Source organism: Cryptotermes secundus, unplaced genomic scaffold (assembly GCF_002891405.2).
Source record: "Cryptotermes secundus unplaced genomic scaffold, Csec_1.0 scaffold46, whole genome shotgun sequence".
Lineage (NCBI taxonomy): Eukaryota > Metazoa > Arthropoda > Insecta > Blattodea > Kalotermitidae > Cryptotermes > Cryptotermes secundus.
Genome location: NW_019726221.1, coordinates 1,674,421 through 1,690,261, shown reverse-complemented (window position 1 = coordinate 1,690,261; position 15,841 = coordinate 1,674,421). Strand labels below are relative to the sequence as shown.

At 35.2% G+C, this 15,841-nt stretch overlaps 1 protein-coding gene across 1 annotated transcript; it reads right to left on the bottom strand.

Annotated features, from left to right (window-relative positions):
* Nucleotides 1–555: 555 nt before the first annotated feature.
* LOC111863867 lies at nt 556–11,470 on the bottom strand. Its single transcript, XM_023850637.2, has 5 exons — nt 11,347–11,470; nt 5,967–6,124; nt 5,030–5,159; nt 3,837–3,908; nt 556–1,363 (listed from the first exon to the last, which is right to left on the bottom strand). The coding sequence occupies exons 1-5, from the start codon at nt 11,443–11,445 to the stop codon at nt 1,289–1,291; spliced, it is 534 nt and encodes a 177-aa protein (XP_023706405.1). The 5' UTR covers nt 11,446–11,470; the 3' UTR covers nt 556–1,288.
* Between the last annotated feature and the right edge of the window lie 4,371 nt (nt 11,471–15,841).

The following is a 15,841-nucleotide window of genomic DNA, read 5'->3' as shown; positions in this document are numbered from 1 at the left end:
GCCTTATTGACAGAGGAAAAAATATGCATATTCTTCACTGCACTGAAACCAATTCTGAAGTCCACTGAGCTTATTCTACCAGTGCCAGAAGCATTATATGCATTTCTGGAAATATAGTTACAAGCATTCTGAACTTCAGCACTAGACCTGGTGGAGGTGAGTGGCCATTTTCATGTCAAAGGGCAAGAAGTCTGACATCTATTTGGACATGGTGGCTGAGAGAAATCTCTGCCTGTCAGGAATGAGACCCAAATTTCCCAGCCCATGATCAGTCAATATACTGACTGAGCTATCCCAACTATTCCATCCTAACCTGTTTCTGTAGACGCAATGAAAGGCCCAAGAGCCACCTCAAGAGTATCTTTTATTTATATTTTATGGGTAGACTTCAGTTTTGTATCATTTAAATGCTGTCTGGAAATTCTGCAGTGTGCCTTTTAAAGTAAGACATAACACGACACAATGGGTTAGTTTCTGGCTCCTTCAAATAATGCATGTATATGTTGTTCCAAGTAAGAATAGTCACAAGAAACAGTAACTATTTTAATATTTGTAACTAGAATATTACAACATGAAATATTTAGGTGAAAACACTTTAAATATGAATACATGTACTTTAACTGGAACAGAGTGATGAACAGTAACTGTTTGGTAACTTGTTCTAAGAAAGATGAACACCAGAAAAAGTATTGACATCATTGAACACTAATAACAGAAGTCAAATTAATTGCAATATTAATACATTTCCTGTTTAATAAACTGATAATTTCAGCAACAGAAAAAACAGTCAGCCTTATAATCTATTGTTTCTGATTTTCTTAAATTCAGGATAGCTTAATAATAAGTTATTGAATAATGAACAGTAATTAAAAAAACAACATTCTTTTTCAGTAAATATTGATATGTGGTATTATTTCTGCATCAGAAAATGTCAGAACAGTCTTATAATCTATTATTTTAATTTTTTAAATTAATGTTAATGGGACAGTAAACATTAAGTCTTAAATAATTATTTTCATGTTTATTAAATACTGAAAATAAATTTAAAAAAAATGAAAATAAAATTTGTTTTTATGATAACCTTTAAATAAATCATTTAATTTGAAATTATAATAAATCAGACTGCTGTTTTTAAATGGTGACTGGTAGCTTGTTTTTATGTTAAAGAATACAGAAGAACAGGATGATTGGACATAAAACCATGAAACAGTCAAATAATATTACTGCTGTAATCTTGTGATATACTGGCATTACTTTACCAGCAAATCATAGCAAACAGTTCACAAATCTAAAGAATTACATCAGTTTGTGAAGTCTTCTGTCTCTTACGGGCAGGTTTCTCATCTTCTACGACAAGTTTCATCTAAACAAATGAAATTACAAAATTAAAATTGAACTGAAATCATTAAACTATAAAATTTTACATGCAAGTTGTTTCTAAAGACAGTTTTCTCATATGAAGAAGGACAGCTTGGATATGACAAATATGCAGTAGTGTTGAATATCTACTAAATAATGGTAAATGTAACTAAAACTACTGATTTTTTTTTTCAGATAATCAAAGAGTATTAATAAATTAGCTTGACCAAATAATACCACTTACAGAAGATAATCAAGGGTTGGATTATTGATTTGTTCATGCAGTCGAATAATTGAACTGGGGTCATTAAATGAGTTAAATTAAATTCAATTTTATTCATCCTTTTTAGTCAAACTATTGACATGCAATACATCCTGCATACAGATCTAAAAGTAAGACAAATCTCCTAAGGATGTAATGAACCCACATAACAAGTAGTTATTTTTCATGTTTTTATGTTCATTTAAGTTATGATTTAATTTTCTGAGGTGGTGACACAAAGAGTAAAAGTATTTTCAAACTACAAAAACAATTGTATGAATAATCAGTGGTCTGAGGACATATGTCATGTACACAACTTTTTAAGAATTTAAATATACTTCAAGTATCCTGCATGCATACTTCTGGAATAATATACTACATAAAATTACATATAGAGGAAATGGGAAAAAATGCTGTAATTCTGAATCAAAACACATGCCAAGTTCTTTCATACTACCTTGCAATACAGATAGAAATCATAAAATCAAAGCAACTTAAATATAATATTCTGCTAATGCATGTGACTTACATTCATCTGCAGAGTAAAATATATGTTTTAATAAGTAGGATCTGAGCTCTGTTTCAAATTGCCCCAGTTTTTCCACTTCCCTAATTTTATTTGATAATTTATTGTATAATTTAATTCCCATATTCATGACACCTTCTTTAAAAGCATTTGTTCCACAAAGCTGACAAAGAGGTTCAATTTTGGCATGTGTTTTGATGCAGAATTAAAGAATTTTGTTTCATTTCCACTATATGTTTATGATCCAATTAGGAACTTTGTAAACAAGAATACTCACACAAATGTTTTAGTTATGAACCTACCACATAGACATGACTTGGAGCAAAAATCATGTGTAAATGATGAGGTGAAAAGGTTTAACAGAAAGTTAAAAAAATTTATGAAGGTTTTCGGAAATTCACGTGTTATAGAGGTGGAATCCGAAAGGGACTTGTTCACTAAACATGGGTTACATATGAATTCAAGAGGAGGCTTAAATGGAGGGTCTTTCCAGATATGATGAAAATAGCTAAAGTAAAACCAGTGTATAAAAAAGGGGAACAACAGGAAGTTTGTGATTACAGGCCATTCATGAGCTGTATATAGTAGTTTGTATATTTTTTGGAATGTTGTATTTATATATTGCTTATGATTGTAACAAATGTTGGTAGTATGCTTGTAACTTTGTAGATTTATTTTAACTTGTATTACTGAATGACGTGTCCAAGTGTTACTATGTAGCAAAACAGATGAAATAAAATACAATACAATACAGTTTTAAAGAATCATACCAACTCCTTTCTTAAATGTGAAAAGAAACTACTCTCATGGTGCCAAAACACAAGAAGGCAATTATGTACCTAAAACACTGTAAGCAGAGGATGTTTGAGAAAGTACTCTGGATTTCTTTAGTAATGTTTCTTGACACAAGGACAGAGAACAGTGCAGAATCACCCAGCATATTAAGTTTCATATATGACTCAGCCTAATATAACACTACACAAGTTTCAGGATGAATAAAAGAAATTGAAAATGAGATAAGATTATTATGAATCAGGACAAATCAGCATGGGCTCCACCCACAACCCAACAAATATCAAGATGACATTTGAGCTTAGTCCACACCCTGCTCAGCAATGCATGCATCATGTTGCTATTGCCACTGTGATTCTGCGCCATAAATCCTGCAGACTGTCAACAAGAACATTACAATGTCTTTTTCATAATCCCCCATAAAAACGTTCATCGGGGGGTGGGGGTTTAGTCAGAGTTTAGAAGGTTATATTGGGTCCATCAGTTCCTACCCACTGACCTGGAGAGTGGGTGTATAGCATAGCTTACACTGACACCCACAAAACAATGGAATTGTAAAAATATCATCACAGTGCTTCATACACGTGTATATTGCATTGTGCTGTTCAGCAAGCCATGTAATGGGTCCATGTCTCCCTAACCACCAGCCTAGAAAATGGGCATATATTGCAGCTTACAGTGACACCCACAACACACTGGCATGACAAAAATGACCACAATGCTGCTGCACATAGTATATATATTGTGTTACATTGCTTAGCACAATAAAACGTGATATGTTTAGTTGTTAATTTTGCTATCTACAATGTTCTATTTTGTTCAGGTCACTAAACATCTTCTTCATAATCCTGAGTTCTTTCTCAGACACCTGTATATTAATTAGGGTTGAAGAGATACCTTGCCAGTGCACACTCTCTTTTGCCAGTTGCATTCTGAAGCCTTTGGAGAAAGAGTCATTGCCTTTAAATCCTGAAAGTTACAAGCACATTACAAATTATTTTTCTTACATATATTCTCTGCAGACAGCAACCTACATGCACAGCCTGTATGTGACTGCTTTAACAGGGATCATATTTTGTCATGGTTCATACAACATAATAAATATGCCTTAAACATGACAAACTATAAAATCTGTCACTCCTTCATATACAGTATAGCTGTGCTTTAAAGTTTCTTTTGAGAACAATGGATTTCAGCATTAAACTGAGGAACATATTAAACTGAGGAATTTTTATTGACCAGGAATCATTGCAACTGAATGGTAAATGAGGTAAAAACCTTAAATCAAAAACATTATATAGGAGTTCGACAAGATTTGTAACTGATCCATTTTTCTGAAAATTTGTTTGCCAGTAATCTCACTCTTGTTTTAGCCTCAAAATCAAACATATAATGAACCAGAGTATATGAAAATTTTGACAAGTTTTCTGGTATGCACAAGTTATTTTTCAGTATACATAATGGTTGAAAACAGTGCTGTTTGTACCTTCATTAAATCCCTCCTCCTACCCAAGACTTCCAGTCAACCTGAAAACTGTATTTGTATATGAAGTCACAGAGTTATTGAAATTAGTTGTACATGTCTGAATGAAGAAAGCTTTGAAGATGGACTAGGTCCTAAGTTCTGAGCATAGGTGCAGTTAGGCATACATGCTAGTACAAACATTTTATACATGCAAGTACTGTATGCAATATACAGGGCTATTTGTCCCTTCCTTGCTTATAATACTGTAAGCCACATATATTCTTCATAATGGACTCATATTCTTCAACATAAAGCAATATGCTGCATAGAGTAGGTAAAAAAGGTAAAGTTGTCTGCTTAATCAATTAAGTATGATGGCATGAGGACTTGATATTGCATTATATATTGATATTGACCAATCACATTGTAATAGTAGTTTCTGCTGTATTGATATATCCTTCTGAAAATGGTCTCTGAGACAGAAATATGTCAAGGATGAAAGATTAAAAAGGAGAAAAGAGAATACTTATCAGTCACACTGGACAGAGTTGATAAGCTTTTACAATATTGCTAGTGTGACGGACCAGGATGAACCAAATCAAACATACTATTTATGTTACCTCACCTTTGTCCTATTGTCCATAGGATCATCAGACTTAAAGATGTATTTGTGGGAACCCAAATCTGCAGTAGAACCAAAGTATTTAGGCAGCAATTCATTCTTCAGCACCTTCTGATTTATGGAACGAGGCATTCTGTCAATAAGAATTACCCCACTCTAAAATCTGTACCCAACAAACTTCTATACATAAATGTAAAATTTCATTGAATTTCATAAAAGGAACTAAAGAAAATGAAACACAATTGGCAATATTCATACAACAGAAGCACCATATATAAATTTTCAAGAAAATCTGACAAAGGATTAAAAATATACAGATAGAAGTTAAACTAGGTCCATAAGTAAACTGGCCATTAAAATTAATTAAAACTCATAAAATTTTGTAGTAATTTATAAATTTGAGGTTTTCATGATGACAGTCTTTGAGATTTAGGTGTTCTGGGTTGTGACACCATGTAATCTTCTATGTTGGTACTGACATTTCAGAGGAATGTGCTGTCTCTGTCTTTATGGTTAAAGTTAAAGGTTCGGGGACTGGTTCTGATATACAGAAAGTTTTGCAAGGGAAGTGGTCATGGACGCATTCAGCCACACCAGGAGGGTACTGTCTCACCATAATATCAAGATGATAAGCCTCCCACAAGAAAAGCTGGCCTGCGAAGAATAATCTTTTCAACCTGTATTTCTATTTTTTTTTTATTTCTTTATTAGAGTAGCGAAAAACATGTTTTCAGAAATGAAAACACTACATATTTGACTTACACCGAGACTGCTAGTGAAATAAATTACAAAATTAAATATATCCTCACACATTTTATATCAACATTTGTTTTGATTATCTGGTCATCCTGAAGTTTAAATTCTCAGTCTACCAGGATCTGGAATATTCTCTCCTTATTCAGTGACATTCAACATATCTAATATATTGGGCTGTACTCACCCTTTATTACGAGAAGGTCTGAGGACACCGTCCATTTCAAGATGTTCAAAGAGAAGCTGGGCGATATCTTCTGGAACATCCAATTCTTGAGATATGAAGGAAGGAGTAACACGACACAACTGTATGCAGGCCAAGGTCCGACGGTATAAGCACACTTCCTACAAAAGACACAACCACTGAAGTTTAGTAAAATATTAAAATAAGATGTAAAGTCACCATCTGAGTTTATCCATTGATTTTTGTATGATGATTAAGTACCATGAAACCCTGACATGTTTCGGTCTTAAATGGTCATCTTTGGGGGGGGGATACCAGATATTAAAAGATATTTTACGATTTACATGTATGAATAAAATATTTTGAATTGTCATAAAAATTTCAAATCAGTATTATATTAAAGTTCATTCATGTGAACCGTTGTCAAATGCAGTTTTTTGATAATTGCTGTGTCATAGTGTATTGAATATTGCTGCCGCATACACATTTTGTAAGGTGTCAATAAAGTGATATTGTGCTGCATCAATATGAGCTTCTTATGAGGTTCACATCAATGAACTTTAATATAATATTATTTTTTAACTTTAATAAAAATTTTATAACTTCAGCATTTTAAATATTTTATTCATATACAGAAATTGTAAAATTTCATCTAACACCTAATATCACCCCTGATAATGGTCATTTATGACTGAAAAATGTCAAGGTTTTAATAGCATTTAATCAACATAAGAAAATAAATTAGATATATTCAGGTGGTGACTTACATCTTATTTTAACATAAAAAGTATATTGGCAAAATGCACCTTATCAAACTTAGTCCAACATAACTCCTATTGACCTCTTGAGTTTGAAAACTAAAATCAACATGGGAGCCCATGTACACTGCAGAATATTCAAAATCATTTCTCATTTATACCGTTAAAAAAAAAAACTGTTCACATAACCATATAAATTAGAACAGGGACTGCCAACCGTATGTCAGTGGGTATCCCCCAGTAACCTAAGTGCCCCCAAAAGGGATTTTGGATGCACATGAAAAATGTTCATTATAATCATAATCACAATGTACTCGTAGTGACTTTCACTTGGCTAACCAAACCTCCATCCTCTGCTAAGGAGTTCAAAATAGTATATAGGCTGTGTACAGGTGTCACATTGATTGCTATGATCACCACACTTGTATTCCAAAGCGCCTACTCCCAGTAGCATCGAACTGTCAGATTCAATGATTGATTAATTCTACATTAATTGAGGAGTAAAATGTGAATAATGGTGATATTTGCAAGAAAGTGACTTATTATTTATTAGGTGTTTTTTGTAAAATAGTGTGTGTTAAACAATATGTATTTTAATATTCCATTTTGGGAAAAGACAAGATGTAGACTGTTCATGAAGTAATCATGCTATTTTAATTTGCATATTTGTTGCATGATTCATATGGTGCCTGCTGTAAATAATAAATTCCTCCCACTTGTCTGACACCCAAAAATGGTTGTTGGCCCTTGAGTTAGAGGCTTTTGAAAGGCAGAACTTGCTCTTTGAAGGCTTTGTTCTTTGTTTCTCAGTGATATAATGTGATGTGATGCCTGAAAGCCAGAATATGTGAAAAATATAACTCGTTGCTAGGCAACAGCTCTCTAAAACGCATTCTCATGTCAATGAAGATTCAACAGAGGTGTCCGTGGATATGGAGAACCTCGAGATCACCAGGCATTTCCACTATAACAGGACAGGAGAACAAAAGATGAACAGTTCCATGTGGTGGCTTCTGTTCGGTCCTCCCAAGATTATGAAGGGTGGTGCATTTGTGAATTTGAGAGATTCATTGGGTCGCGCTGAATAATAGAAGACTAGAGACTAGACACCAGTCTGAGATTCAGAAGAAATACAGTGAGAGATTCGTTATCAAGAAGAAGTTGAATATGTGAACTGTTATAATCAACTGTAATTGTAAGAGAGGTGTGCAATAAATCCAATCATCAAATCTGGAACCCACAATTACCAGTCATGCTACCCCTCATACATGACAGTACTTTATATAAATTATCAAGTACGATTTGTTTCCTCCATTGTCACTCTAATTCTGTAGTTGTGTCATTTTAGGCACAAGTAACACATGATACTTGTAATTTCATTACAGCATGAAAACAGCTGTAATATTTTACAGGGATATTACCCCCAAAATGGAAGTTGTATGCTATGTAAGATTTGAGGTTTTCATGTCAGTGACTACGAAGAATGCCGTCTTCTGGGATGTGGTGCCATGTAGATCTAGTGTAAACCAACGTTTCGGAGGAATGTATCACCCCAATATTCAGCATATAAAAATCTGCACGCAACGAACCAGAGTGTGCAGGTGGCTGCAGACTAAGTCATTAGTCAAAAACACCCAGCTATATAAGAACTGCAAGGGAGGGAGAGTGGGCCACAAGGTAAATTGATAGAGAGGAGAGGGGAAGGGTCTGTGGAGATAGGCCAGCAGGTAGCAGGTCAGAGCCATGTCAGGGGGAAAAGAGGCAGGGCTACAGGGAGAGCATTGACCCAATAGCTTCGGGGATAAGCTGCCATGCATGTATTGACCTGCACAGTCTTTAGATCTGACGTCATGTTCAGGAAGTTTCTTGAGGGAACATGTGAGAGGCTTCTGCGACTTGGCGAGACAAAAACCCAACATTGTTGGAATGGAGCTCAATCTCAGTGGCCTTCCTAACAATGCAAAACATGCATTGGGTCTTAGTGGTGAGGATGGTGGTATTGTGAAACTGAACGTGGTGTCCCAAGTCAACACTGTGTTCAGCCATCGCTGACTTGTCTGGATGTTCAAAATGGTTGTGCCACTGATGCTCCTTCAACCTCATGTCCATTGAATGGCCTGTCCAACCAATGAAGACCTTGCTGCACTCACAGAGGATTACACCTGGTGCCCTTAGTCTCAGGTTATCTTTGACTGGCCAGAGGAAACTAGATACTTTCTTGGGAGGCAGGTCCACTGATTTGATGTTGTGCCAGGACAGCACTCTGCTGATTCGGTTCAATATGGTCCCAACATAAGGCAGGAAGGCGACTGAGTCTGGTCGGTCTTCGGGCTGAATGATATTCAGATAAAGGTTGAGGACTCTGTGGATCTGCCGGTCATTGTAACCATTCTGCCTGAAAACGTCCCTCAGGAACACCAACTCCACCTGTAGGCTGTCTTGATCATATAGAACTCTAGCCATGTGCACCAGTGTGGAAAGTACTGCTTGCTTGTTGGATGGGTGGTGGTGGGTCCCAGCATTAAGGTAGAGGTTGATATGGATACATTTACCATACACTCTATGGCCCAGAGAACCATCGGCTCTCCTGTAAATATCTATGTCAGGGAAGGGGAGGTGGCCCTCAGTTTTGGTGTCCATGGTGAACTGAAGAACTGAATGCACTGGTGGATACTGTTCAGGTGGTTCAGAAACTCCTTAAGCTTGTTGGGCCATGGCCAAATGACGAAGGTGTTGTCCACATAGCAAAACCAGCAGAGGGAATTGTGAGGGGACAAGTTAAGCGCCCTCTCCTTGAAGTCCTCCATATAGAAGTTCACAATAACAGGAGATGTGGTGAACCCATGATGACACCATCGATTTGTTCATAGAACAGGCTATTGAAGCTGAAGTAAAAGGTGGTTAGGACATGGAACATGACGCCAGATCTACAAGTCTACGCAGGTTGATGCACTCTCGGCAGCTTAGCCCTGAGGCTACTGGGTCATTGCTCTCCTGGTAGCCCTGCCTCTTTTCACCCCGACATGGCTCTGACCTGCTATCTGCTGGTCCCTCTCTTCTCTATTGATTTCCCTTGTGGCCCTCCCTCCCTCCCTTCCTGCTCTTATATAGCTGGGTATTTTCAACTGATGACTCAGTCTGCAGTCACTGGCACAAACTGGTTCGTTGCTCGCGGATTTTTCTACCCTGAAGATGGAGGCGATATGTTCCTCCGAAACGTCGGTTTACACTAGATCTACACGGAGCCACATCCCAGAAGACGGCATTCTTATAAGTTGTATACTGTTTGCATTTTTAAATTCTTATATGCATTCCTTCTTAATCCACTACCTCAATAATAAAAAGTTTGCAAACAATGTTTAGTGCAAAATCATCTGTCAATCTAAAAGGACCTGTTAAAACTTTGGAAAGACTGCATCAAAGGATATATGACAATGTATTTACCCAAGTACAGGGAAGTCAACTGAGAGTTTGTCATAAGTCCAGCCCAGCAGAATAGAGGCAAGCTCCTTGCATGAACTCATAAATTCTTTCCACACATGAATGGACCAGTAGCACAACTGGCAAGCCCACAGACCAATAAATCACAAATAAAAACAACCCAGACAACAACAGATGTCAGAAATGGTCCCCATTGTTATGCATGTATTTCTTGCACCTCTATAAAATGTTCAAATTCACGTATTGAAGTTCCCTTTTGAAAGAACAAACCTGAAGCTTGAAACCCAAAATTTATAACCCGCTTTCCTGTTTATCTAAAGGATTTTTGAGGAGAATGTTCAAGTCAAGCACTGGTTCATCCAGTTTCTTTTCTGTGAGCATTTTCATGTGGTTCATCTTTTATCTGATAGTTTGTGATTTTATGAATAGTTATTCCCTTATTTGGAAATGTAACATCCTGTAATTTATGCTGGAGTATTTCCCTTACTTTTCATATCAGTATCATACATGAACAGATTTTAATATGTAACTTTCACCTGAAATTTTGATATGACCAATTGAATGTTTAATAAGACAGCAGGGATTTTGGATTATAACTCACAAATACACAACATATAAGCCGGTTTCACAGTAACAGTTCGGATATTTGCTGGGAGATATTGGAGAGAAATTGTAATTTGTATGAGCTGTTAGCCTGTCAACTATGCTACTGGCCCAAAACTACACAGTCAAATGTAAAGCAAGAAGCATGTGTCCCTGTTGCCAGACTGACTTAATGATAGTGCCAGGCCTCAATATAATCTTCCTAGACATTCCATATCTGGAAAACTAAAAGTAATCCTGTATTGGATATTACTTGTTTCCAGGGATGATGCTTCAATGTCAAAAAGAAAACACAAAATGGAATAAAGTCTTGTTAGACAAATTCTATAAGCTTTGCTGTATTTGTACATTCTTAGTTCGTAAAATTATTCCATGCAGTGTTAATTAAATTATTTAATTATGAGATCATGCAGTTTTCTGTTCTGGAGAATAAAAATATTTTACTGGATTTTATATAGTACCATTCTGTGATGAGTAGTGTCAATGTGTTTAAAAATCACCAACACTTTCGTCATTTTTTATTTCTGAATACAATATGAGACATGTGTGTGCTCTTGGTTGAGCTTGCTTGGGTGTCAAACCTGTCTTTGTTGCATGGAGAGTGACAAAAGCTTTGGGTCTGTGCACCAACGATTCTCTTCAGGCTTATGACAGACTTCACACACATGATCTGCTGTCATATCAGTTTCTTTGTGCAGTCCATAACATGCCTGTCAACACATACATATATTGTATGGCTACAAATCTAACAAAGAACTATAGTACAGTAAACTCTCGCTAATCTGGTTACAGTTAATCCAGATCAAAACATGAAAACTGAAAAAAAAAAATGTTTTCACAGTTGAGTACACACTTTAAAAGACACATCAATTTTGGAGAAAGAGAACTTTCATATTGTGCTGAAAGCACCTGGGAGACTGAAATCACACAAGAAAATATCCAAGATTGGCTTGAGCTGGATGAAGGAGACCCTGGATTTCAGCTCCTTGTCTTTTTATATTTTTTAAATAAAGGCTCTACAGTGGTATTCTTTCATTCATTTTTATTAGCACTGCCTATATTATTGAATTTTCCATTAATTTTGTTTCTTTTTTCTCTCTCTCATTTCCTTTTTTCATTTAGGGCTATCTTTTATTTCATTAATCTGGATTATTGCTATTCCAGATGACCTCTTCCCCACAATTAATCTGGATAACAAGGGTTTACTGTATATTTGTATAATATGCATTCAGGTTCTTTACTACATGTGTGTATATAGTACAATTAATTATTCAAAAACAACGTCTTCCTAATGTCTTCTAAGACACAACTTCAGTACAATAATTAGTCAATATTCTAAAGAACAAATTTTCAATCAAAAGCCAGGAAACATAACACACACATAATATGAGGCCATGAAAGCCTTCAACAAAACAAACAAGACAGCTAATATAAGTATAATGTAACCTTTGAAGTGCATTAAAAATTTTTGTCTATGAATTTAATGAATGAGAAGCCCATGGCAACCCCAGTATACTTTCATCTGTGGAGGTGAAGACAGAGTGAGATTTATAAAAATGATGTATCTGGGTCTTTGCATGAAGTGTCTGCTGTTTTTGTCAATTTTAACCAAAACTTGCTTTCTCAATAGATTTTTAATAATACACTCCAATATAAAGTGTCACAAAAATCCGCCCAATGGGAGCCAAGGTCTTTTATATACACAAACATAACAAAGCTAACAGGTGATTTCCACAGTTTTTGGGTATTAATATAAAGAGTCTAATATTTTTGTTCACTCTTACGCAAAACTGAATTTTTTTCAATAGATTTTTTTAAACTCCCCAGCATAAATTGTCACAAAAACCCATCAATTTGGAGACAAGTTGTGTCATAGAAATGGAAAGACAAAGATGATGAAACCATTTTATTTTAATACAATCCATGTGAATGTGTCTCAAAAGTACTCATTACAGTTTTATGTAGTATGTAACTGAATCGCCTTAATATGAACTATAGAAATGAAGTATGTTTTTATTAATATTTCACCATGTTCACTACAAGTGCCAAATTTCATTAAATTACATAATTTAAGTCTTTTAATAACTATCACAGAGGTCAACAACATTTTCCTGTGATATGCCACATTTATAAACTTCAATATTCCATGCATGCCAAAGTTGTTTCCCAAATTCACACTTCATATTGATATGTACATTTAATTGTGTGTATGCGTGCATGCATGAAAGAAGGGAAGTAGAGAGATGCTACAATTATCTTTGCAAAGCATGTTTGTTACTTTGAAAATATGTTTTCATCGACACATTAAATTGCAGTCACAAATTCAAAACTGACTGTATAACATTCAGATGTCTTAATAAATTTTTTCCTTGTGTTTTCCNAGCAAAATTTAAATGGCCGGCTGAATATATTACCGCAGGAGCCGCGGCCGCGGAATTTAAATGACCACGTCAAAGGTTTAATTAAGTAATATTGATGATTCATTTTTATAATAAGCTGCACACATATGTTGAAACAAATGTGTATTGTAACCAAAAATGGAAAACAAAGTAATAAATTTACAAATAAAGAAAGGTGTAAAAAAAGAGTGTAAATGTTTGTTTGGACCATGCCATTAAATAATGGCAGTAAAATATGCAAGTTTTAAATGTAAATTTATTGAAAGCAGTTTTGTTTGCTGATCAAAAAACTATTTCAACAGCTTCCAGGTATTTCATCTGAAAGCTCCTGCACCAATTACCAGATTTTTCACCTGCATATAACATTGAAAACTTCAAATTACAGCAAAAATACTGGGTTTGAAAAGAAAATAATTGTGACAGGTAATATTACTATGGAGCAGGCAGTAAAGTTTAACTTCCTTAGACACTAAATAGGCTAAGAAAAGAGTGTGGATTTAGAAACCAAACAATGTAGGCTCAATAGCTTACTTGGGACATTTAAACAGACATTACTCACAAAACACAAATACAAACATTAACGAAATTTTACAAAATGCCATCAGTACCATTTCTCCTTTATTGCAGTGAAAGTTTCTCCACCCCAGCAACAACTTAAAAGAACTGAATCAGCAAAAATGCTTTTCTTGATATCAGCAACAGTTTACCATAAAATAAGTAAGGAAACATACCAGAATACAGTAGAGTTTAACATAGAAACTAGTAGAATACAGATAAAAATGTTTAAAACGTGTGACAATTCTACGTGATGTGACGTAAATATAGAACAGGTTTCTCGTTATAAATATATAGGGTCTATAGTTAATTCAGATAACACAATCGAACAAGAGATTGTAAATAAAGCATATGCTGCACATTTAACTCTGTTTAAAAGCAAACTTAATTATAAAACAGTCAAATTAAGATTATACCAGATGGTAATTCAACCAACAGTAACCTACGCTTGCAAAACCTGGACACTCAAAGAAGCCATTAAACATAGACTTTTAGTCTTTGAAAGGAAAATTCTAAGAAAGATCTTTGGGCCATCAAGAAACCATAATGGCTCCTGGAGAATTAAAACAAATGATGAACTAGATAATCTAACAAAAGGAAGGAACATAGTTAACTTCATCAAAGCCCAAAGAATAAGTTGGCTTGGACACATCTCAAGGATGGAGGCTGGATGAACAGTTAAAAGAATATATGACTGGCAGCCACAAGAAAGAGAGGCTGACCTAAGATTAAATGGAAAGATGATATGAGGGAAGAACTAAAGGATTTAGGAATTTATAACTGGATAACTCACACACAGGACAGAAGTAGTTGGAAGGAAATTGTTGAGCATGCCAACACATTCAAGAAATGAAGCTGTCGAGCCTTATGAAGAAGAAAAAGAAGAAGATAATTCTAAGCAGAATACTTTACTGTAAATTTCAAGCAAGACGTCAATGGAGAATATCCATGAAGAGGTATAAAAATCAGTTCACATAAGAATGAGATACCAACAAGCCTAAGCCTTGCAGATGATGGTAGTGGTGGCGGTAGTGGTGGTGATGAAATTCACTTACTAAGAAATAAGATCCCTGAGACCTGTGCCTACAGACCATGCCAGGAAGATGTAAAGCTTCACAAACCTTCACTCTCCCAGATCTGAATTCACATTTTGTGAATCTGGACAGTGCATACTTCATCGATATGAAGATACTTGAAGCCAATGTTACACAGATGTACAGGTTTCTGATTATGTTAAGTATTATTCTGTACTGAAAGTATGAGCTACGAGATGAGGAAGAATGAGAAGTAAAATAAATTTAATGTTTTTTGTTACCTCAGGAGCTATCACTTCCTATAAATTTACTCATTTCTAAGTGCTTAAGTCTAAACAGGTTACATTAAACATACGTGAGTGGTCAACTTCATGCTTCCGTTATTTAGAACCTAGGAGCCTTCAGCATGCATTACATAAGGAACTATAACCATTCTGAACATGGTGGCGAAGAAAGTACCCCAGTACCTTAGCATGGATACAGTGAATATATTGCTGTCTGCAAATGTACAAAATATTATTATCTTTATTTATATTCTGACATAAAACAGTGGTTTCAAGTTGGACACTGTCCTTGATTAAAGGAAGACAAGCAGCAATTAAAGGATGAATCACTTTGCACATGTGAACATGCACAATACCAGGGATTGCCAATCATATGCTCACAGGCATATTGGTACTTTCAGAAGGGATTCTGGGTGCCCATAAAAATTTTATTATATTCAAAACAATTAAACTCTTCGCTTACGATCCCAAGGCATGTAGCGATTTCACTCTTCAAATCGCATTTTGCTCCAGGGCTAAGGATTTCTAAATGCTTAGACAGTGTTCAGGTGTCTCATTAACTGAGGGCTCTGGGTGAAAGTAATGGTATATATCATTTTCTGAAGAAAAAACGGTTTGTTATTCATTAGGCCTCTGTGAGACAGTGTGTGCCAAAACTGTATTTTGGAGTGTTTTTATATAAGAACACAGCAAAACTGTATTTTGCAGTGTTTTTATATAAGAACACAAGTTGCAAAGCTAGTTATAATCTAATTATTTTAATTTAAATCTTTTTCAGAAAATTCTGAAGTGTCCACAAAAATC

Excerpts from the sequence above, each read along its gene's own strand:
- LOC111863867 (XM_023850637.2), bottom strand. The coding sequence starts at position 11,445 with ATGACAGCAGATCATGTGTGTGAAGTCTGTCATAAGCCTGAAGAGAAT. Across the intron at positions 3,909-5,029 it reads CTATGGACAATAGGACAAAG|GATTTAAAGGCAATGACTCT; the intron begins GTGAGGTAACAT and ends TGTAACTTTCAG. Across the intron at positions 1,364-3,836 it reads AGAGAGTGTGCACTGGCAAG|ATGAAACTTGTCGTAGAAGA; the intron begins GTATCTCTTCAA and ends TCATTTGTTTAG.